The sequence below is a fragment of the Glossina fuscipes genome, unplaced genomic scaffold (genome assembly GCF_014805625.2).
Source record: "Glossina fuscipes isolate IAEA_lab_2018 unplaced genomic scaffold, Yale_Gfus_2 112, whole genome shotgun sequence".
NCBI lineage: Eukaryota > Metazoa > Arthropoda > Insecta > Diptera > Glossinidae > Glossina > Glossina fuscipes.
In genome coordinates this window covers 4,472,050-4,496,420 of record NW_023998455.1, presented here as the reverse complement: position 1 = coordinate 4,496,420, position 24,371 = coordinate 4,472,050, and the positions used below count along the sequence as shown (strand labels likewise).

The window sequence follows — 24,371 nt, the reverse complement described above, 5'->3', positions numbered from 1 at the left end:
ATCTCCAACTTTGGTCATAATGGCTCATTTGTGTGCTTGTGGCGCGTTAAACAAAAGCATAATATAATAATAGTAATAAAAAAAAAACAAAAAAACAACTTGAAAAAAACCCTGAACAAAAAGAAAAGAAAACATATTAAAAAATTAAAATATGTAATAAAAAATCATTAAAATTGCAAAATAATACTTAAATAATTTAAAAGTTCAATAGAATGAAAATATAAAGGTAATAAAACACTAAAAAAAAAGCAAACGAAAGAAAAGAAAACAAAAAAAAAAAAAGAAATGAACAACAACAAAAAAAAAAACTTATTAAAAAATAAAACACCAAACCATCACGAATGAATGCGAAGAATCAAACCCCCGTTGTTTACAAACAATAGCAAAATAAATATATACTCAACATATATATATATATATATATATATATATATATACACTTGGTTATAACAAGAGGACTTGTTTCGGTTTTATTGCTGGTGTTGCTTTTGTTGTTGTTATTGTTGTCGTTTCTGTTTTGTTGTTGCCTTTGCCGTCCCCCCTCCCCTCCACTAACGAGAAATTCGTTTATTTATCAACAAAGTCGGGAGGAGAGCGCATTAATTTAAACAAAATATGTTGCTGCCGCTGCTGTTTTTGTTTTTGTTGCTATTGCTGTCGACGTGGTGTTGCTGCTGGTCGTAGTGATGGTAACTAACATACACAGAGACACTCGCTTGCAAACACCCGCAGGTATACAAATATATCCATTTCATTATTATTTTTATTTTTTTTTTTTGTATTTTCTAACAACGACATAAAATGTTTTTTTTATTTTCTTAAATTAGAGCAAAAAAGCGGGAAATGAATAACAATAAATTTTAAGTTTTGTTATTTTTGCTTTTGCTTTTATTTATTTTTTTTTTTTCTGTAGTTATGTTAAAAAAAACTAATAAAATTTCGTTATGAATAATTAAGAATTAAGTCGCAGTACACTATGAATCGCAATGATTAACGAACAAGGGGAACGAGAGGAACAAGAATGAATTAGAGAGTAACACTTACCTAAATCTGCTACGCGTATACCGAAACAATTCATATCCTTATTAAGCGACTGAGAGAGTGGCAACGTTGAGGAACTTGATAAAGCGGAAGGAATCGGTGGCATGTTGCTGGCTGCCGTAGACTCTTGCGGCCGTTTTCGCGCCACAGCTATGCCGATGGGCACAGAATTATCTGAAAAAATACAACAAAAAGTTGAAATATTAACAACAAAAGAATAAAAAAACTCGCACTTTCTCTTATAATAATTTTTCATGGAACTCAAAAATATACTTTTTACGAAACTTAATAGTCGAAGTACGAATTACCATTACGCGTTTTAACCGGCGATCTGAAGAATGCCCTCGCGGCAAAGATTTCAATTCATTTTCCCGGCTAAACATGACCGCATCGATCTGGATAAGCGATCATCAGAAAAAGCCAGGCCTGAAAAATACCGCCGATTACGGTAAAATTTCACAGCCAATGTTGGAAATCATTTCTTGGGTTGCTTTTGCTAAATGTGGACGGCCGGACATATGCAAATTTCATCAAATTTATGTTGCCTCGACATCTCGCAAATCACTTTCCATCTTAATCATTTCCATACCTTCAGCTGCATTTTTCCAGACTCATGCAGTAAAAAAACGCAGAAAAGTCTTAAGTGACAACTTGTGAACAACTCGAACCCTGTATGGTTCAAACGTCAATATCTTTAAGTTGTCTATACGGGAAAATCGAGAAAATTGAATGCATGAGGTGGATTTTATGAAGCAATCAATTTCAGCGAAATGAATTCTATTCTGAATTACTAAGAACGAAGCTAAAGAGCTGAAGCAATGCTACTGGGGAACACATCAAAATGACATCATCATCTTGTTTGTATATAAAGAAACCTCTCAAGTAGTTACAAGAAATATATCCATCATGACGGGACATAGAATAGCAATTTATAGATAGTCAGGTAAATAGTCAAGTAAATAACTCTCGCATCGCCAAGAGAGTAAATGCCAAGATTTAAAGAAAACATATTTCAAATATTTTTATTATTATAATTTATTTCGACAAAAGAAAAAATTCTAGAGGAAAAGATACGATGAGCAATAGCAACTACAAAGCTGGGCAAACACAAGATCTTTAATTCGAAATAAAAGCAAAACGATGTAAGATTAGATAAGATACAATTATTATACCACGCAGCACTTGTGGCAACAAGTGTACATATTAACTTTGCGTGTTTGTATGTAGATCCCAGAAGGACTGATGTTATACCGATCGATTCAAAATTGCTTTTTCGATTGATTAGAGAAGCTTTTTTTTTTGAATCGATCTGAGCTTGTCTGTCCGTCCGTCCGTCCATCTTGTTTTCTTTCGTTCCACTTACAAATCACAATTTTCGAGATATTTTGATAAAATTTGATCCATGACGAATGCTCTTGATAATGATTCGGATTGGACCACGCTTTTGACAAACTCCTCATATAAAGTCTTACTTCGAAAGACTGTTGTGTCGGTAACTATGTGAAAGGAGGAAATGGTGGAGATGGCTTGGTTGATGGGTTCATCTTTCATTTTAGATATTAGTTCGTGATAGTTTTGTTTAAAAATAAAAAAAGTAGCTGAGCTTTTTTACAAATTCGATTCCATTCAACTATCAATTTTCAGTTACAGTGTCGCAAATAGTTTTTCACATATTTGAAGGTCATGTGGTTCAATAGAGAAAACCGATGGCTCCATATAATCCCAAAACAAAAAAAGAAAAAGACCGGTTTCTATTCTAGAGATTACTTGGTCATTCAACTTTCATTGTTTATTTATTTTAATAAATTAATTTTTATCCACTTCAAGAAGAACTTGAACTTTTCTCTTACGGAATGCATGGGATGTTACATAATCTTGTTGCAACTACATACCGTTGACCATATCAAAATCCTCCAACTCATGCCAATCATTGATCGGATTTCCGTAGCCTTCTCCACTGACGATGCGCGTAACAACCTCATTTTTTTTTCAACCCTAAGCCGACCCCGATGGCTCGTTTGAACTTTGAACTTTTCGATTATTTCATATTGCATTTTAAACAAGTTTTTTTACTACACGTTACATACATATTTTTCACAAATTGCGTTTTATTATACCACGATGCGACCATTCACACAAGTAGAAACGAATCCGGTGTCTTGGAAAGGTAAGCGACAATCGACTCAAAATTTAGGATAGATATGAGCTTCAGAGCAACAACCACCGTGCCAAGCAGCCAGTCAGTCAGTCGAGTCTTCTTCCTCTTCTTCTTTACAAGCAATTGAATGACTCAACAAATGAAGTTTTTCTTATCCTTTAAGGCTTCCAGTTTCCTTTTGTTTTTACACAATTCGAAATCAGAGAATATATGGCGGCCTGCGAATAATATTTTATGTGTGGATAAATAAACGAATTTAAACTATAAACAAAAACAATAACATTTGAATAATTCCCACGATTCTCATAAGTGATTGAGATTCACATCGTGATCTGAGTCATTCTAAAAAATATTTACCCGGATTAGAATTAATCGTTCGTTATTAAGACTTGAGTAGTGGTCGATATTACCGACAAGCATTCTTCGGTCTAGAATTTCGAGCATTCCCTAGGTCTGATAAATTTACAAAAAGGTCTAATGGAAATAAAATTTGAACTAAAAATATATATAAATGTCAACCTGTATTCCTATCACCGAAGAATGCGGAGTGTATTCATTTTATCAAAACGTTTGCAGCACCCGGAAGAGACCTCGTAGAGTAAATGCATTCTTGATCAGGCTGATTTCAGCATGTCCGTCTGCCTGTCCGTCTGTCGTAGCAAAAATAATTCATCAGATGCATAGAAAGATCTTGCACGTCGGTTGGTATTTAAAATGGGCCGATCCGCCTGAGTAGCCGAAGGCGAGGAATCTCGACTAGCAAGTCAATGGTCGTGGGTTCGAATCTCAAGTGCGATAGAGTTTTTAATAAAAGCCGTTAGCCTTAGATGCTAGTGCTTTTAAGAGTTTAGTCTTAGAATTCATTTCTCTGGCGAAATTAATAATAATAATAATAATAAAATGGGCCGAATCGATTGAAGGGCACGACCGCAGTACATAACATAACCTGAGAAAATTTCTGTTTTCAAAAATAAAAACAATGGCGTTTTTTTGCCTATAACCTACAACGATAGAAATTTGAACGCAGTTTGCAGGGGTAGTTCTGCACCATTTGTACAAAAATTGAAGAAATCATCCACGCCCCACTCTTGATTGTTTCTGCTCGTCACTCACAAGACAAACAAGACAGAATGTTGAAAATTATTCTGTACTTTCCTCATAGGTAGGCATAAAAAATTTGTTCCCAGCCGAATATAATTTTCTTACTTCGTTTCTTCGGAGCGCAACATTTGGCCGAGACAAAAATTAATTAAATAAGACTTCGTTTGCCGCAACGCATTTCACATTTCAATACACGACACTACTAGCGCGAACCAAACCAAGGTTAACAAGATACAAGGTTAAGAACAAGAATATTAATCGCTTCTTTTTTAAATATTATTATGTAACACTTATTGATTTGATTGTTAAGTACATTTTTATTACTTATTATTTCACATTTATGCATATTGTTGTGAGATTGAGTTCTATTCACACCACATTGTTCATTAAGTCAACAAGAGATTGAGTGAAGGGAATGGCATGAAGGGGCTATATGTCTGTAATGAACTTCTTTTTGCAAACGCACCTAATGTGGGTTAACGTTCCCTGTTTCGTATTTATCGACAGCAAAATACTGTTGAACTTGCTTTTGAATTTATATTAGTGTTAGGCGAAGGAGCATTAAACAAACATATTTAAGTGAAAAGAGTTAAGGGAAATATTTTTTAGTGAAACATCACTAAGCGAACTAGAATTAAGCGAAGTAGCATCAAGTGAAGCAACATTAGGCAAAGTAGCATCAAGCGAAATAGAATTTAAGTGGACCAGCGTTAAGCGAACTAGCATTAGCGGAAAAAGCATTAGATGAGACAGAGTTAAGCGAGACAAGGTGTTAAAGGAAAATTTCTTTAGCGAAAATAGCATTAAGCGTATTAGCATAAAATGCAGCCACATTAGACAAAGTAGCATTAAGCGGAGTATCGTTGAACGAAATCGAGTTAAATGAACAAGAGTTAGGAGAAATATTCTTTAGCGAAACATGTTTAACTGGGCTAGTATTAAGCAAAGTAGCATTAAGTGGAGTAGAATTAAGCGAAGTAGCATTATTTGGAACACTATTAGGCGCAAAAAAATTCAGCGAAGCAGCATTAGCGGAATAGCATTACGCGCATTAGCATAAAGTCAAGCAACATTAGGCAACGTAGCATTAAGCGGAGTATCGTTAAACGAACCGAGTTACGGGAAATATGCTTTACCGAAATAGCATTAAGCGAAGCAGAGTATTAAACAAAGCAGTATTAGATGGCATACAGAGAGAGAAATATTTGTTAACCGGAATAGCATTAAACCCTGATGCAGTAAGCGAACTTGCTCTAACCACAATAACATTAAGCCCAATGCAGTTAAGCGCGATAGCTTTAAGGCTTACAGTATTAAGAGGAGCATTTCTTCACATATCAGTTAAAAGTTCTTCTAAAAATCGCAAAATTCAGCAAAGTAATTTCTTGCAATGTATATGTATGTGTAAAACATTTTTCGCCCACTTTTGAAAAAAAAAAAAACAGTGAATATTTAGGGTGTTTACGTTAATAACGATCGATATTGCATTTGTACTATATTTTGCAAATATCGTCAGTGTGTCTATGGGATAAATTACTCAGAACGGAGAAAGGCTTTGCAGGCACAGTGCTGTACGCAGTAAGTATTTAATTGTACGATTTTGCCACGCATTGCAAGTCAGAGGAGGAGATTTCTTAACCACCCAGTGTTTTGTTGCGAGACATATTCTTGCAAAGGTTTTCCTTTCATTTTAACGAATATCAAAAAACTAATTTTATGTCAATTTTCTTTCGCTCAACAAACAGGCCAATACAGTTTAGTCGACAGTCCAAATAATGTCCGTTCTCTATGACAGCCTGGCAGGTTGGCTTTGCGCTCACCAAAGAGCACTCAAATATGAATAGATCCACCCTTCTATTAAAATCTAATCTTTTCAGATTGACATCTGTGTTTAAGGTATTGACCCACACCCACACCCACGTCAGCCACCAACCACCAACCAGCCTGCACTGGTAAATTTCAAAATTTCTTATTTACATTATTGTTATTATTATTATTCTTATTTGGGTTTAAAATTCAATCAAAGCAAATAAAAAAAAGTTTTTCTTCCTTTTTTTTTCAATTTTGCGGTTGAAAGCATCTGATAAAGCAGCCCCATTAACTTTAACATTATTTAGTCGCAATACCATTAGGAATGAGTTCAAAAAATTCCTAATTTTGTTTATTTTGATGTAATGTCAAAAGTCATTGAACCCCTAAAATAAAAGGAAGAGAAGCCTTAGAAAAAGAAAGCAAAAGGAAAAAGAAAATAAAATTAAATATTAAAGAATTTCCTTAGACAAATGGAGAGTAAATAATAAATAACCCTTAGTCAATATGTATTCGTAATTGGCACTTACAATACCCTATGCGGGTATGAAGTATTGCTTATTGAAACGAGTTGAGTTGATTTCATAGAATTTTAGCTGAATGCTTTATAATTTGAATTAATTTCTTTTGTCCTCGGATTATGTGACATTTCGCGTTTCGCTTCGTGCACTGGATGCACAATGATTTCAACAAAACTCAAGCCGTAACGTTGCTGATTATTGCCTACGCTACTATGCTATATTTTTAATATGCGATATGCGAGTACCGCGGAGCTAAAGGAAACAAGTAAGTGGTCGGTCAGGAAAGAAAGACAAAATAGTTACCGAGAAAGAACAGATACGTGGGGAGATTACGTTCGGCAATTATTTTCCAATGATACACTGGATCTGTAGATTTTCCAAATGATGCCCAACAGTTTACGCAATGGGGCCACCCATCACGGAAAACGAAATAGGAAAGGCTATAAAGTATGCGGAACAAAAAAAAAAGAGGACAAAGGGTAACGATGCAATACCGATAGATATTAAAAAAAGTGATCAATGACAATAATCCAGATATCTTGTGTAAGTTATTTGATGAAATCTACCCGATGGGTGCTTAAAACTTATCATTCATCACAATTCCAAAGAAAAACAATGCCCGAAGAGATGTCAGACTTATAGAACGATATCTCTTATGCTCTCAGCTGTGAAAATATTCTTAAGAATAATTCGGTGAAGGTTCTACGGTAAATGTCAGTCATCACTTATCCGTTTCAGTTTGGTTCTAGTCCAGACCTGTCGAGATGTGCATAAAGACGTTTTTCCTTATTTCGTAGATTAAAAAGAAGCGTTTGACAGAGTACAGCATGACAAATTGATGGATATCCTTAAAGGTCTTAGCACTGACGGGACAAACAACAAAAGCAGAAGAAGAAAGCAAATTATATTTTCCTATAAAGAAACGGGATCTTCAAGGATGCAAAACACGAACACAAGAATGAAATATTGTTCAAATGATGTTAACAACGCTATTTGTTAGTTAAACGATCGAAGAATACCTTATATTTTTGGCGATTAGTTCCTATGTAGTGAAACAAACAAAGGCAAATAGCAACAGTTGCAGCGTCGCATTGGACGGTGGATATTGAACTTCCACGGCATGTAACGAACGAGTTGAGAAAGCAATATTTCTGCATCGAGCAAGATGTCCATGTGTGAGAAAGACATTCTTGGCCTTTTATATGGAGGCTCTTGATCGTGTACAGCGAATGGCTCTTTAATCATCTTCGGAACCTAGCTAGGATATTCGTATAAAAACTATTGTAGACAGTTGTCTACCAAACAAGTCTAGCTACACCCATAATAAATATTGGAAAGAGTTAAATGAGACTCCTCCCTCCATCAAACTCGTATCCCTAGATAGGATCTTGATCGTGTACAGCGAATGGCTCTTTAATCTTCTTCGGAACTTAGCTAGGCTATTCGTATAAAAGCTATTGTAGACAGTTGTCTACCAATCAAGTCTAGCTATACCCGTAATAAATATTGGAAAGAGTTAAATGAGACTCCTCCCTCCATCAAACTTGTATCCCTCGATAGGATTACTCGGCTTTCTCACATTTCTCGTTCACTCGCGTTACAGTTGGCCTTAAACCGCGCCATATATCGCCCTTCCCATCTGTCAGTTGATCAATTGGCAAAGATTTTTTCACCCTTCAAAATATTTCCACTTTCAAGACGAATGTAAACAAAATAATTTGCTCTTCGCTATCTCCACCATCACACCGCCGTGCTTATATTTACCTAGAATATCTTCTCAGTGGCTGGTAAGTTATGAAGAGAAAAAAGGGAAATTGCCAAGACTGCAGTTTTCTGAAGACAATAAAAATATGATTCTTTCGACGCGTGGAACATCTGTTACTTAAAAATTACCTATAAATTGCGACGGACTGCAAACCAGATATTGAATGACTTGCGTTGTCCTACTGTCATGAATTAAAAACTGAGTTTGAAAAAAAAAAAATAAAAATTAAAGAAAAAAAAATTGACATTTATAGAGACACTCAATAAATCAATTTTTGTACGAATTCAGTACAATAAATCACCACGAAATCGGACATGCTTAGAACTTTAATACAAAAATTAAATTGAGTAAACGAATAGGAAATTTTACACACACATGTACATAAATATTTATATATATATATATATATATATATATATATATATATATATATAAATCAATACGAAACTACTAACTGTTTATATAAACTCTTAGATGTTTTATTAAATCCAATCACTTTTATTCCCCCGAGGATGTCTTTATCGCAAACAGTTTCCGTGACATTATTATTTTTTCTCTTCTCGCATTTAACAAAAGAAAAAGAAAGTAGAAAACTTTATCCTCACGCATAACTATCAACACAAATGCTGCCATTATTGTTATGCTTGATCTCAAATTACAATTATTTTGATAAAGAAAAAGTAAAAGGGAGAGATTACATTCATATTACAAGTCGAATTTTTAGCACCCATCTGGGTTAACTGTGCTTCAAAAATTTCATTTTCTTTTAGAAGATAATATTACTCCGTACCTGCACGTATACGTATACGTATATGGACATTACTACAATAAGAAAAGTACTACCATAAAATTTCATTTCTGAATCCATTTGTTGTTTTCATTCAGTTAGCCTTCCAACTTAATTGAAATGCATAAATAAGTTACGGAGTTCATCATCAAAGGAGGAAAGGAAATCGTCAACAGCTGCGTGGCATTTTCTGATTATTTCACCAAGAATTATTTAAAAAATTAACCTCTTTAGTATAGCCGTCTCACTCCTTCTTCTATGACTCTTCCTGGTCACCATCCATACTGCCCGCACATGCAGGAAACATCCTCTGAGTGACGGGCCAAAGAAGAAAAAAGTTTTTTACTTTTCCCCCTTTCTCTCTTCCGTATTCCGTAGATCGATGAATATTACGCGACGCTTATAATGCGATCTTTGCAAGATGTTTCTATTTTTCCCTCTATCTCTACAATTATGACGACCCCAAACAATTGTTAATGCCAATCAATATCAACGCTCGCGGCTTCAAATCCCAGTATGGTAGTCGGCAAAATCAAGAGAGTAAGTTTCATGGCTCTCTGGACCGTATTCACGAGTTCAATTCTCAAGGGTAGAAAAGGTTTATTCTGGTTGCAATTGTACTGAGAACACTGCCGGTAAAGTCTTAATATGAGTAGGATATGTAGATTAGAATCGTGTCTCTCACTGTGCGCGGGTTAAAATCTCAGCTTATTATGATGGTAGATGTGCTGAGAGTTCTGTCGGTGAAGGCATAATACATTTACTAACCGAGCTTCAGCCACCACCTTCCCATGCCCTTGTTTCTTCTTCGCTTCGTTGCGCGCTTCACCATATTACGCGTGAAGAAGAAGTTCCCCGAATGATTGGTAATTGCAGCTCAAGGTGTTGTTATCGTCCGCAAATTTGGGGCAAAAATGTGCAATAAGTTGCTCACGTGTAAGAATTGTCTCTCTACAGCCCCCCCTCTCTACAACAAGTTATCACTTGTCCCTTAACAAGACTAGATATTATAAACTTGACAAGTAGTTGGAGGAGATTTTCCAAGTTTCTCTATATATATTTTCATGTTTTTCGCAATGCGAGCAAACACCTGAGCGCTCAACTGAACAACAAAGCATAGTTGAGAGAGTTTTTTATTGTTGGCCAACGATATAAATGAATTAATATAACTTTCGTCTAAAGTTAGTTAAATCGAAAAGATTTCCTAGCTACGTAATAAGCTGCTGCTAAATAGGTTGTATTTTTTTTTTTTCGAACCTTGCCGCTGCACTATACTATTTGACCTTTAACTTTAATACATGCAATAATCGCACTTTTTGTTAAAGACCGAAACAGAAATATATAAAAATAAAAAATAAATAAATATATATATATATATATATAACTAAAAATAAGAAGAACAAGAAAAAAAAAGAATAGTAAACCGACTACAATTACATTGTGGTAATATCGTAGTGCATAACAACAGCAGTAACCAAAGTTTTATAAAAAAAAAAAAAAAACGAGAATTTTAACGAAGACAAACAAATTAAAGTCACGTGCTCCTCAAAAGTATAGACATGCTTGACACACGCACGTACATATAGACACAATGTAACCCCAGCACATAACTTGTATGCGTACACACCGACGGTTCATTATCACGATATAATAATAAAAGAAAAAAAGAATGAAAAAATACAAACAAACAAACAAACAAACAGAAAAAAAGAGAAAGGTAACATAAGATAAGTGCATTATAGTTTGTTGATTTCTTGGGTTTTCAGGTTTGTTTGCCTTTTTTTTTTTTTTCTTTTTTTTTTTTTTTTTTTTTTTTTGTTTTCTTCCTTTCTGGCGAATAAATCTGATATCACCATTTTGTTGAGATGGTTTACATACAAGTAATAAATTAAAGTTCAAATGTCTCTGTGGGCATTTTTCGGGAAATTATGAGGAATTCTCTCTCTCTATATACACATATATATAGTTCGTTGCAAGTTACTACGCCCCAGCATAAAGGGATGAAAACGTGCAGCAAACCTTAACAATTCAGTGAAATATTTAAAAATTTATATAAAATAAATGAAGGGCATAAGCAAAAGAGACTCAGCAACTTCTAACAAATTACATTCATCTTCTCAACGAGAGGCGTAACATTAATCACAAACTTCACTAAAATTAATGGAATTCTTTTCAGAAAATATCGAGAAAAGCAATGCACAAAGCTTTTCACGCGATAAGTGCTTCTTAGTAGTAAGTGTACACCGCCTTAAAATAAATAATTAATAGTTGAGTCAGCCTTACACTCTCATGATATCTGATATTTTATATGTTTCATTACAAACGGTTTACGAGAATAATTTCCATTGAGATAATTTGCTATTTTAGCAATGAACTTATGCAGCTTTAATAGCGAACAGAGGTAATAATTAAAGGCATCTACGACTTCTGCACGATTTTCCGCCTTTTCAAACTCTATTTGCCATTTTAGCTTAAGGGCAACTATATTCGTTCTCACTACAAGCAGGTTTAGTTGTTGCTCTCTAGCTTGCTGACCCACAAAAGGAAGAGAATCCACGACTCTAAAATACATCTTCATCTGGCAACAGATCTTAATTATTCCTTGAGCGTTAGATTACTTTGCTTTGCCATCGTGCCGGCTGAGCATCCCTGTGGGTAAGACTTGTACGGCAGGAGAGAGACTTCGATAGAGCTAAGCATATTTATTCAGTGAATTCTGAGAGGATAAGGAACAACCTTGTGTCAGACCAGCTACCTTTCTAAGAAAGCCTTTCAGAAACATAAAATAAAAATAAACAATGAAATGTGAAGCACACACTGTCCACACAACAATGCACACAAAACAGAGCAAAAAAGATGGTGTTAGTAAAATGATACCGTCTGCACGTGTCGTTTAAGGGGTAAGGGCGATTAGTGAAAATAGAATCAAGCGGACACAAATGCACTGGAGTCGCCTACCTTCGATTTCCGATGCCAAGATAATACAGCAAAGGTTCCAGTAAAAGTGGCGAAAGATGATTCGCATGAAGGTACTAAGATTTCCAAACGATCAACGTTAACTCCAGATCTGAACTGCTTTAAAAATTCATCGAATTCATGGAATGGAGATTTAAAAAAAGCTTCCTGTCAAAAGCACTGATCGCAATAGGGACGAATTGAACTCAGTATGATATAAATGAAGAGAAAACAGTTCATATTCAACTACTTTGATAGTTAACTTTTCTTTCTTGTTTACGATGGAGAATTTTGCGATACATTCAGTTTGAAAACAATTTTCATTTCTTTTATGCATGAATATGAAAATGTGCTGGACATGTCGAAAGACGCAGTCAGGACTTAAGCTTTTTTGGCAGCGGATATTGGATACTATATTCAGCCAAACTTAGAGTATAACGCTCATATATGGGCGGGAGTATCCAAACTTTACTGGGAGTCCCTCGACCGCATACAGCGAAAAGCCGAGGTCCCTATAGGGGGACGAGTGTGTGTCCAGAGCTCTTGATATCCATGAACGTCGACGTAAGGTGTTGAACTGTGTTGCGCTTACATACACTTGTACAGGCCAAGCATTCTTGCGAGATAAAAGAGATACATCTACCAATTAAATCCTTTAACAGGGATATATGGCTTCTTCAGCGTTCTCGCTTGCTCGTCGTAGAGTTACCTGTATACACACACAACAACCTGCGAGTAGTGGCATTACTTATCGTACCTGATATCTCCACTTTCGAGTCGAACATTCACAAACATTAGTGCCTTTCTTCACGCCACTCGTTCTATAAGCTTTCCTAATCGTGTTCGCTTTACCTTTAGCTATGAACGAAACCGAAAATATTTCTCGTTTCAAAAAAAGGCGTCAATCTTCTCACAAGCTGATAGTGTCAGTTGCACATTACAAGCGGGAAATGTAAGGCTTCCAAAATTTTCCTAACAACAAGCAGCATCTTGTTCTTTGATACAGTCAGTCAGTCAGCCAGCCAGTCAATCATGACTATCGCACTTGCAGGAGTATTATCACAAACGGCATTCTTCAAATGTATTCTTGCCGGTTACTAGCCGTTTCTCTTCCTCTTTACGATATTATGGCTACATAACAACTTTTTTCAGGCTTTCGTCTTTGAAACAAAAAAAAAAAATTATATTTGACCAACCATCTATGGAATGACCCCGTATATGGGAAGTACCTCATGTTGATCCTACATCTTCTTTCCGCCTTAGCAGTTTTCAATTGGAGACTTTTTTGTATAGTCTTAGACTTACGGCAAACTTCTACTAACTATCAGAAGCATTAACCAGTAAAACAAACACCCACACACAGGCGGATTCTTTCAATTCATTAGTTCGTGTCGAAGAACGGCCTAGGTAGAGTATACAAAACACTTCGCACCCCTCCCATCATTCTTCAACAAAATACATGAGAAATTTAAAGTCACATAGTTTGTTGCCGTTACCAGCGAAACAGTTTGTTAAAAGGTTTACATTCTGCGGTAAAGATTGTTCTTTCACTCATCGCTCTAGCCGATGATAGACACGCTTACCCATTCTTCTCAAAGCATACATTTTATACGATTACTTCTGGATGTGATTTCATATATTCTCGCTTGTTCTTCTTCTTATCGCTACAAAGCTAGATCAAAAACTTCTACTGCACGTCTCCATTGTTTTGCAAGCGTTCATTAAACGGCAAACAAATATCAAAATATGTCATAAACAAATGGCGCCAGATCAAGGCTGTTTGTGGACCGTGTAACTAACAATCTGCTATCAATTGCCAAAAATGGATGAGTCATTCATTGCGCACTGTGGTCGGAGTGGAAAGCAATGCCTTAAGAATTTGCCATTTAAACTGTTTTTATTCGAGTTCGTTGTTTGTAAACAGCAAACATCTGGTTCTTGGGAAGCAGCTCAAGCTACACAACACTTTTGTGGAGGTGTGATTTTGTATATGTGTTTTTTTTTTCTTTTACTTTACTTGTGATTCACTTTAGCTTTTGAAGAGGGATGAATTTGTTTATAACGCTTAGGCTATGATCATTTCAGAATAATTTTTTTCGTTTTTTTCTTACGAATGAATCACTTTTCATCAGCAAAAATCATTGGCTTAAAACAACAAAAAGAAGAGGAAAAAAACTCCGATAGCTTTAATATACTTTTATCTAAAGAATTTATCCCAAATATGTATCAAAATAATTGAAGAGCTCTCATCCAAGAGCCACAGAGCGGCTAACTGACACGTCCTTCAATTATTCGTACCTGTTGTGATCGTGGATAACAAGATTGTAGACAAGATAGGAAAATAGACCATAATTCCGACGATGTCCATATCAAATCAAATCAACAGTTACGCCCATTAACCGTATATATAGTTTTGAAACCACGAAACGCTTTAGGCCACACCTTTAAGCCACGTAAAGTTTTCAAATGCAAACATTACTTTGCGTGCTCTTGTGCCAACAAAGTTACAAAAAAAAAAAATAAAAAAAAAGATAAAAAAAATAAAAGTAAAAGAAAAAAGGAAAAATTCCAAACAAACAACGAAATATGTTTACTCCCCCTTAACCGACTAAAAAAGACACGCCCATTTTCTACACATAAAGAAAAAACCGACCAGAATTCTTATATTATTACTAGTCGACAATACTGGGCTTACATGTGTATGTTTGGTGGATATTCAACATGTTGTGTTGTGATTATTTATGCACAGCCAGAGCTGTAGCTGTAGCTGTAGCTCTTTCTCTCCCTCTCTCTCTCTCTCTCTGTCGCGCTTATACGCAATGCCCACAATGTATTTGTAATCGTGAATGCAAGTATGTATATATGTATGCATGCATGTGTATGTATATCGTTACGTATAAGTATAGATGTGCGTGTTTGTGTGTGTGTGTGTGTGTGTATATATATATAAAATACTAGTTTCGTATTTTATTTTAATGCATACATTCTTGTGGATATTTTTGCTGTGTCTCGCTTCAGTTCAGTTCAGCCATGTTCGTGTCGATGTTTTACGGTTTCATTTAAGTGCCGTCGGTAATTTTATGTTTGCTTTTTAAAATAATTTTTCATATATTTTATGATTTTTTATTTTTTTTTTTTTCTTATTTTTTTAAATTATTTTATATGAGTGTACACATACACTAAAACACACGGACCAGACATGTTGTAAAATCTAATATTATTTGCTCAGCTTGTTTATGTATGCGTTAATTTTTTCTAAAAAAAAGATTTAAAAAAAAAAGAAAAAAGTTGTATAAAAATAAATGTATTTAGAAAAAATTTAATTATTCATGCGACATGTCGTCCATTTGGCAGTTATTCATTAGTGTATTGTACATGGTCTGTCCGTGCGTATACATAAGATTTACTTAGAGACACAAAGCTACAAAACAAAAAAATGTGTTCATCGCGTTACCTAGATGTAGATATATGCAGCAGTTGTTTTTGTAATACAAGCGCGCGTAATATACCTTAGGTTAGATAAACCGGTTCATCGAATGAAGTCAAGCAGCAGCAACAGTAGCATCCCATTAAATTGTTGCACGGAATACCAATCCAGGCTTCCTTTCTAAATACCACAATATTTCCTTCCGGTGTGCAATTCAATTAATTGCAAGGCAAATATTTTTCATTATTTTTTTGTTTTTTTTTTGTTTTTTTTTTTTTATCAAAAAAATAACCAAAATTCCTTTATACGATATTTTACTTGTTATGCAATTTTAGAAAACTTGTAAACTTGTAACCAATGAAAGTATCCGAATGCCAGAGCATAAGATGGGTAAGCTTTCCAAATGCACAAGTAAAGCATAACTTGCTTGATAAGGATATTAATTAATCAATTTGATTTAATTTTTTTCATCATTGATAAATTTCTATCCTATTTTTCTTCCTTAATAAAAGTTCGTTCATCGCTTTCAATCTTGATTGTTTGGTGAAGTCGTTCGGTTTGTCACGCCCGAATGCCCCAAGTTATTATATGTTTGATCAAATTGTCCACCCCTTACTATATGTAATGTAATATGTCAGCGATTCATCACAATACTTAAACTCTTTTCACGTCGTCGAGTGGCCTCAAGGCCTTGGGGAAAAAATGAAAACTTTTCACTTGTAGTCATGTGCATCGAGACTCGTTGAATTTCGAAAATTTCGTACCGAGTACCGAGAACAAGTTTCACAAGCAACTTGGATCTGACGTCATCTATTTGTGATTTATGTACATTTTTGTTTACAGTTTAATGATTAAATTTTTGCAAAAGCGGCAAAAACTTGCCCCAATATCTGATTAAGCTTTGTAGTGTGATACGAACAAGATATTTCGCAAGCAAGGATTAAAGATATCGCAGCCAAAATTACTCATATAAAACTTATTCTTTGAGAAGAATAGTCAGTGACTAATGTACACCTACTGTACTAACTGTTTCGTTTGCAATGCTAAAAGTTATGAGACTTTAAAAATCTAAAGTATTTTGTTCAAGAAGGAGGGAAGCGATTTGTTCGGTATGCTGTACCGAAGGACTGGTGAAAAAGTGCACAATTTTGACTGCTAATCCTCTTTATCGAAGCTCACTCCTTCAATCGCGGAACAACATTAACAAATTAAAAAGAAAGGCAATGAAAACGAACCCTAAAATCACATAGACATCATGTATGCGAACAATTAGTCAGAACTTGAATTAGACGTAAACGTTACTTATTCTCTCCATGTCGCTTGCCCTAAGATCTCTAATCATTTATCATCTATGTAATTGAAGGCACTTTTATAATGTGGTTGGAGTGCACCTCCTCTTAAAGCCTCTCTTGTACGCCCACAAAAAAGAGGAGTGTATTAAGGGCAATTTATTAAAGTCAAAATTCTTGAATTGGGAGCGTGGCGGAAGTGACGGTTTGACTATATATGATATTTATATATCTTGCGCATTCAAGCCTCTTTTTCTGTCAATTCGCTTCACAGCAAACGTAGATATATATATTTATTTTTTTTTTGTGGATACATGCGCCTCTCTAATAAGAATCTTAAGATGCGGTTTAAGATTCATAACGAAGGCGCGGAAAGAATCAATATAGCAAAAGCATTGATCAACTTTGTCAACCGCAAACTGTTACAATGTTAATCTAAGAACCCTAAGCGGGCTAAGAATTCTGCTCAAAACTTGAGCATTGCAATAAGAAGACGACGGAAGAGAAAATCTCTTAACAATATTTCTCAGTTTTGAAACCTTAAAAATATCGTTATCCACAAATTAGAACCACGTTAAGCGGTTTTCAGAATTGGCGACAATTCGGAGATTAATTTATTCTAAAAGTCATTTAGTTTATTCATTTTATTTATTTATTTACTTATTTGTTTACACGTGAAACTCAACAACTGAGTCTTAGAAGTAAGTCTTATACGAATTATTATTAAAAACTAATATAAATAAAGTATATAAGGAGAAGTAAAGATAAAAAATGATAATAATTATATAATAATTCATTCAAATTCATAAACAAATAAGAAAAAAAAAAAAAAAAACGTGTACATAGCTAGCACAGAGGCACACCCACAGCCAGTACAGATTTAGCTTGCAAGTGAACCCCTAAGTCATTGCAAATAAGCGAAAGCTTGGCAATCGATAGAAGCAGACAACAACAGTTAATTTTCGAATCGTAGTGAGACATTATGGGTACAAGTTAGTTTAAATACGACATAAGCAAATCGCGCATAGTGAGCATAGTTGTTTTGATGGACTTGACAGAGTCCAATATCGATATTAAGTGATAGATATCGTTTAGGTTCCTAGAAAGAACTCTGGACGGACTAAAAAGCTCCTAATTACATTTGCATTGACTAAGCGTAATGGAAATAAACTGCCTAGAGAAACGATTAGCGCCATTACAGCTTACCCCGTCAAGTGTTGGGGGTGCATCGATAGTCTCATTAATTACCGTAATTAGGAAGGAAGCAGCAAGAATCGTCACGTTTCTCAAGTGACAGCAAGAATAACAGAAGCAACCTATTTTCATAAGGAGGGAGAGAGACAAGCGGGTCCCAACCCAAAATCCTAAGGGTATAGAGAAAAAATTGGCTTCGAACGGTTCCAATTGAAGGGAGAAGACCACACAACAGAGAGAGACACACTATACCATATGGGTTAACTAGGCACATATATGGCCTTTCCATAATGTAACAATCCTTATGTTCCTTGGATCACCTCTTAATGAAAACTAACGCGGACCTTGCTTTACTTAAAGAGAGCTCAGTATGCAAATTAAAATGTAGTCTTTGGTCGAATAGTAAAGTTAATAAAAACAAGTAAGAAGATTAAAGTCAGGCAAGGCCGATCATTAAATACCCTACACCACATTGCCTAACACAATTCTTATTTTTTTATGAAGTTACTATTATGGGTCAATTTTTATCACCAAATATTAAAAATTAGTCTTTGCTGCTCCGCTCTAGGATCCAATAAATAGACCGATATGATTGAAATTTAGTACACTTAATTTCTTATGAAAAATTACTGCTGTGACGTAACTTTCATCAAAAATATACCTTTTCGTCGTATGAACTTCAGTTTCCGATCCGAAACATTTTCAATAGTGTTCGTCCTTGAGTCAAGACACGTCACCATACCAAATATCATCAACATTTCTCAAAAATTGCGACTTGCAACTTGAACATGGGCAGACAGCAGGAGGACGGACGGACAGACAGGTTTTGACCAATTCAGATTATGATTCCGAATCGATCGGTATAATGAAAGTTGGATTTATCTAAAGCCTTCCTTACATATATTGGCGCTAACTTAATATACCTTGTACCTCAAGTGGTGTAAGGTTTAATTATATGAAGAATTCACGAGAAGTCGGAAAATTATACAAACGTGTATTTATACTACAAATCATTAAGAATTACTAAGATATATGCAAAGAATCGGCGAGATTTCGGAGAACTGTGCGAAGACGGAGTAAGTTATTCCCCAAATCATTCAACTAAGCTAAATTCGAATTACATTTAAAGTACAGATCGACGTTTTCGTCGAAAATCATTGCCTACTGGCAGTGAACCAGTTTGTAATCTCATTAAAAGTCTGACTCGACACAAAATTTCTTAAGATATGAATTAAATGAAAAATATAAAAGAAATTATAAACTCATCAGCAAAATAATTAGCAGAAGTAAGAAGAAAAGTGCAACTGCGAATGCAGCAGTAAAGCGAGAACACCGCTGAGTTGCATATAAAACTCGCAGCATAACCAAAAATGCGTAGAAAAAAAATTAGAGAAATTGGAGAAAGCGGAAATGCAGCCAAGTTCAACAAACAAACAAAAAGAAGAAGACGGAAAAGCAGCCAAGTTGAATAGGAAAAATTAGGAGGAAGATGGGCATGGATCTAATTTCAATAAAGTCAAGAGAGAGTCACAAACTAAAGAAATGCATTTCAGTTGAGTAGAACAAAAAATTCGCGAAAGCAGAAACACAGCTAAGTTGACCAAAAAAAAATAAAAAGGAAAGAACGAAAGGAAGAAGCCGGACGCAGCCAAGTTGAATAGAATAAATCATGAAAGAACGAAAATTGAGGTAAGTTAACAGAAAAAAAAAGGCGGAGATACTGAAAATTTGAGGAAAACAAATTACGAGAAAGCGGAAAGAAAGCTATGTTAAAAAAAAAAAAACCGTAAAAACAAAGCTTGGATAGAATAAAAAATCAGAGTAAGCGGCAACACAGCTGAGCTAAATAAAAAAAAATTAAAAGAAGCATGAAAATGCCGCTAAGTTAAACAGAAAAATAATAGCAGGCAGAAAGCGCTAAGCAAGAATTCTGAGACTATGGCAATGCAAATTAAAAATTAAAAAAGCAGGAGAAGGAAAAAAAATGAGCAGAAGACAGTAATACACTTGATTTGCGTGAAGCGAGAAAACCGTGACAAAGCGACAACACAGCTGAACTAATTAGCAAAAAAATTCAAAGGATGGAGAAAATGCGACTGAGATGAAAAAAGACGAAGCATTTTTAAAAAGAGAACAAAATTTTCACAAATTAAAACGAATTCCTTTGCGTTAATTGTTTTTTTTTTTTTTTTTTTTTTAATGAATTTTTCTCCGATTTTAGTCAAGTTCTCTAGACATATTATATTGTCAACGAACAACAACTCATTCAAGTTGAGAGAAAGAAATTCACCAAAAAATATATTCGTCAATGTTTAACTCTTCTCGTTCAATTTAGAAGAAGATCAGAACAAAAAATCAAAAAAGTCAAGAAAACACTTATCTTAGTCATGCGGCTTTGTCAGTCCTCTAAAACAAGGCCGATTATGCAAAAGCTGACGATCGTGTAAATATTTTCGAAAATTCTCTTAATAGTAAGATTAGGAAAATTTCAAACAAGACCTTAGATAAACAAGGCATTCTTCTCGCGCTATCTTTAACGCATCAGCGTCAGCATCACCATCAGCATCTTTTGTGAGCCTTCATCAATGCTTAATAATCGGCACGCATTTCGCTCATAAAAGGGTTTAAGCGTGTACAATAGTAATTTATTTACTCTCCAATTTAGTTAAACAGACTCTTTTCACAATAGTCGAAGAACAGCAAAAGAAAGGTTAAGAAAATTTGGTGGAAACCTTTTAAATAACTGACGCAGATATTTTCAACTAAAAACGTGATAACATAACATTTACATTTCCTTTGATGTTCCACTTGAATGGAACTTAATACAACTTAACCAAAATAAAACTTAATACCGACGGCTATTGAAACGAAAGCAGACGACGATTACGACGACGATGACGACGAATTCAGTTGTACGTGCTTAAATTCACTATTCATTAGAAAGCGAAAAAGAATCATTATTAATAACTCCAAACCGTTCCCTTTTTCATATATCTTAACGTAAAAGTTGAGAAAGTGTTTAGCAAAAAATTCTGCTTAATTACCGACAAATTTATTTAAGACAAAATTTTTCTCACAACTTTGCCAAAAGAGATTAAAATCTTTACTTCTTTTTCTCTGTGTGAGTGTCTTTACCACCAACCAACCCCCCTCCCCCCCACATCTAGAAACCTTTCTACGTATTTATCTGTTGTTATAAAAAATATTAAATCTTTTAAAATTTATTTTTGGGGTAAAATTTTTTATAAAAAAATTTTTTTTTTTTTTTTTTTTTTTTTTTTTTTTGTCTATTAAACATATTTTTTTATGCGCTTGTGTAACCGTAAGCCTATAAAATTAATCATAGAGCAGAAGCTTAAGCTAAAGAAAACACGCTGTAAAACAACAACAACAACAAAATATGTTTAACATTTTTACGAAAACAGTATATATTTACATATATATATATATATATATATATATATGAAAAAAAAAAAGAAAGAAATACTAATAAGAAAAACGATTTAAAATTTAATAGAATCGAATATTTATTAATTTTTATTAAAGACAAAAACAAACAACAACGAAATATTCACTTTATATAAATTATTATTAAACAAAACTTGTCTTTTGCAAACACATTTTCATGTACCCGTATATGTATGTATGTATGCATGTATGTTTGCATGCATTTATCTAACTCACTAACTATATGTATATGTATTTCTATGTATAGATGTATGTATAGATGTATGTATGTATGTATGTATGGATGTTTGTATGTATGTACATAGTCTTCTCTGCCTGTGTTTATGAAAAATAACAACTGTTCAGTTTGAACTCGTATAAAATGTTGAATATAATCCAAGTTCATTATAATCGCTACCGATAGATACAAGTATATAAATTTTAACGTTATACATGTAACATTGAAAAGTAGGCAAGCATCGTCTGCGCGCGCAAACATTCACACAACTAAATCTTAAAAGTAATTTATCTTTAGTTGCCCAAGCGCAGCAAACAGCTGCCGCTGACTGACCGTATATACGCGACAGAAAAAAAAAAAAAATAGGAAAAGTAAGAAATGCGCTTTTAAAACAAATTTTGGTTAAATCATCATTTCAAAAAGAGAAAAAAAATTGAAAACAAGTGATTGGTAATTGTCAAGCATCGTCATTGTAAATTTCATGTAAAACGGAATTCTTGTAATGGACGAAGCTCAAGCAAATAAGAGGGGTTTGTGTAGCGTAGTTTGCGCTTTTAAGAATTTCAATACCAAGACCGCAGATTGCAGACTAGAAGTCTTGTCCTAGCTACGCTTAGAATCTTTGTCCAGTTACGCTTACAATTTCTATTAAAACTGTGGTTAGGCTCCTCATCCTCTCATCGGCATGGAAGTAGTAGTGGTGGTAGCGAAATTATTATACTCCGAGATTCGAGATTAATTATAACTAACAACCTTCCTATAGGATTTGTATTGATTCAATAGAAGCACAGTTCAAAAGCAATTCTTACATTTCATATGGGGGGAGGGGGATGGATGGATACGTTAGTCTCTTTGCAACTGTATGAGAATAGATTGCTACTATTATCCCTGCCTGAATGCGAGAGGCGAAGGTGTATATTAGATACCTCCTCCTTCCTAGCTAAGCTAACACATAATGGAAAAGATAAACTCGGATGTCCCCAATCGTTGATAAAGCTTGATCAACGTAGACCTAATTACGAGTTCAGGGTTCCTTGTCAAAAATTTAAATTATATAACAATATATAATTTAATCCCAATAATCAACATTATTATGATACGCAGGTGACTCTAAATTATTTATAACTAAGCGATACTTTTCCTTTACATCCACACCAGACTCATAAATCTCTATCATGTTAAGCTACCAAAAATACCTGTTGCTTCGTTAGACCAGTTATCTAAATGCAGATCCTCGGACTTACCAATGGGAATTGGTATTGTTCCGTGATCAAGTATTTGGCGAGCATCTCGTAACACCAGACACTGTATGGTGCGCCGAATCAAAGAAGGCGATCGGGCTCTTAAAAATCCTAAAACTATAGGGCAACGCGCATGAGTGAATACGATAGATCTTTTAGGTTATGGATTGGGGATTGTGTAACTCTTTCTTTAGCTTCGCATCCATTTCTTTTTCCCTACGGTCGACAAAGCATTTCAAACGCAGTGAGAACATAATCGCCAAGTATTGTTAACATTAAAATGTTGCATAATTACTTTAGCAATACGTTATTGTTTATCTGCTTCACATGTTCCATTTTGTCTATCCTACATGTTTACACGCATGCATCTGATACCGCGTTATGTTTTGTTTTTGTGCTTAAGTGCGCTAAGTCATGCGAAAAGTAGCAAAGCAGTTAAACGAAAACTACTGTACTACTCTTGATTGGTGTGAGATATTGAGTGTTTTTTTCACTAGGGCTTATGTCTATTATTAAAACTATCGCAATTATGAAAAAATAGATAGCAAAAATTTGTTATAATTATGTAATTGCAAGTAATTCTTTAGCAGAAATGGACGGGAAAGATCTTTGTCTACGAGAGCATCCTCAATGCGTACACACACGAAACTATTGTAAATTAAAAGTTAGCGTAAGCGAACTTAAAAGTTGTAATAGAAAAGATGGAGAAATACTCTCCCTGTCATTGTCGCGACCATATGCTAATCGAATCTAATTATTGTCTTGGCAATTTAGCATTAAAAGCCGACAGACAGAAAGAGTTATGTTAAGCTTAAGTCGAATTTATTAACAGCCATCACTAGCTTGTTGTGCATTATATATACCGATATACCGTTTGCTACTACTACTATATATAGAGAACAATATTTTTGTATAATCTGCCAGCACTCTCTGAATAATTTTGGAAACCAAACCTCATCATATGTGCGTTTAACTGCAAAATGTAGAAATATAGGTTAGAGGTGATATATAATATAAGAAAAAAGAGAATAATTATCGATTATTTAGCCGGGCCATCACATAGCCAAGTCCACATATCCGGGTTCGCTCTGTATTTGTGATTGACGTCTGAAACTACCTGAACAGATTCATTTTCTACTGACCTTTCGGCGCTTCTTTCTACCTGACCCATCACCATGTTCATACAAATATATATAGGGTAGCGTAACCTAATGGATAAAAAACGCCACCAACAAGTCCACGTATCCTGTAGCCAGTGCTTGCATTCGGTGAAGGCGTAACACTCCCAGATTGGGGTCACGTTCGACCCCTATCACTATTCCTATTCTCTCTCTCAGACCTATCATCGTGTCTATAGACGTATTAAGAACATTTTCTGAGCAAACAATTACATAAAAA

The 24,371-nt window shown here is 34.7% G+C and overlaps 1 protein-coding gene across 3 annotated transcripts in view; it reads right to left on the bottom strand.

Moving 5' to 3' along the window:
• The window catches only part of LOC119639514 (protein winged eye), a 73,700-nt gene that overhangs the window by 35,430 nt on the left and 13,899 nt on the right, over positions 1-24,371 (bottom strand). For all 3 annotated transcript variants that reach the window (XM_038036939.1, XM_038036940.1, XM_038036941.1), the window contains exon 2: positions 1,045-1,215. In XM_038036939.1, coding sequence (XP_037892867.1) covers positions 1,045-1,215 — 171 coding nt within the window. The remainder of the gene's footprint in view (positions 1-1,044; positions 1,216-24,371) is intronic.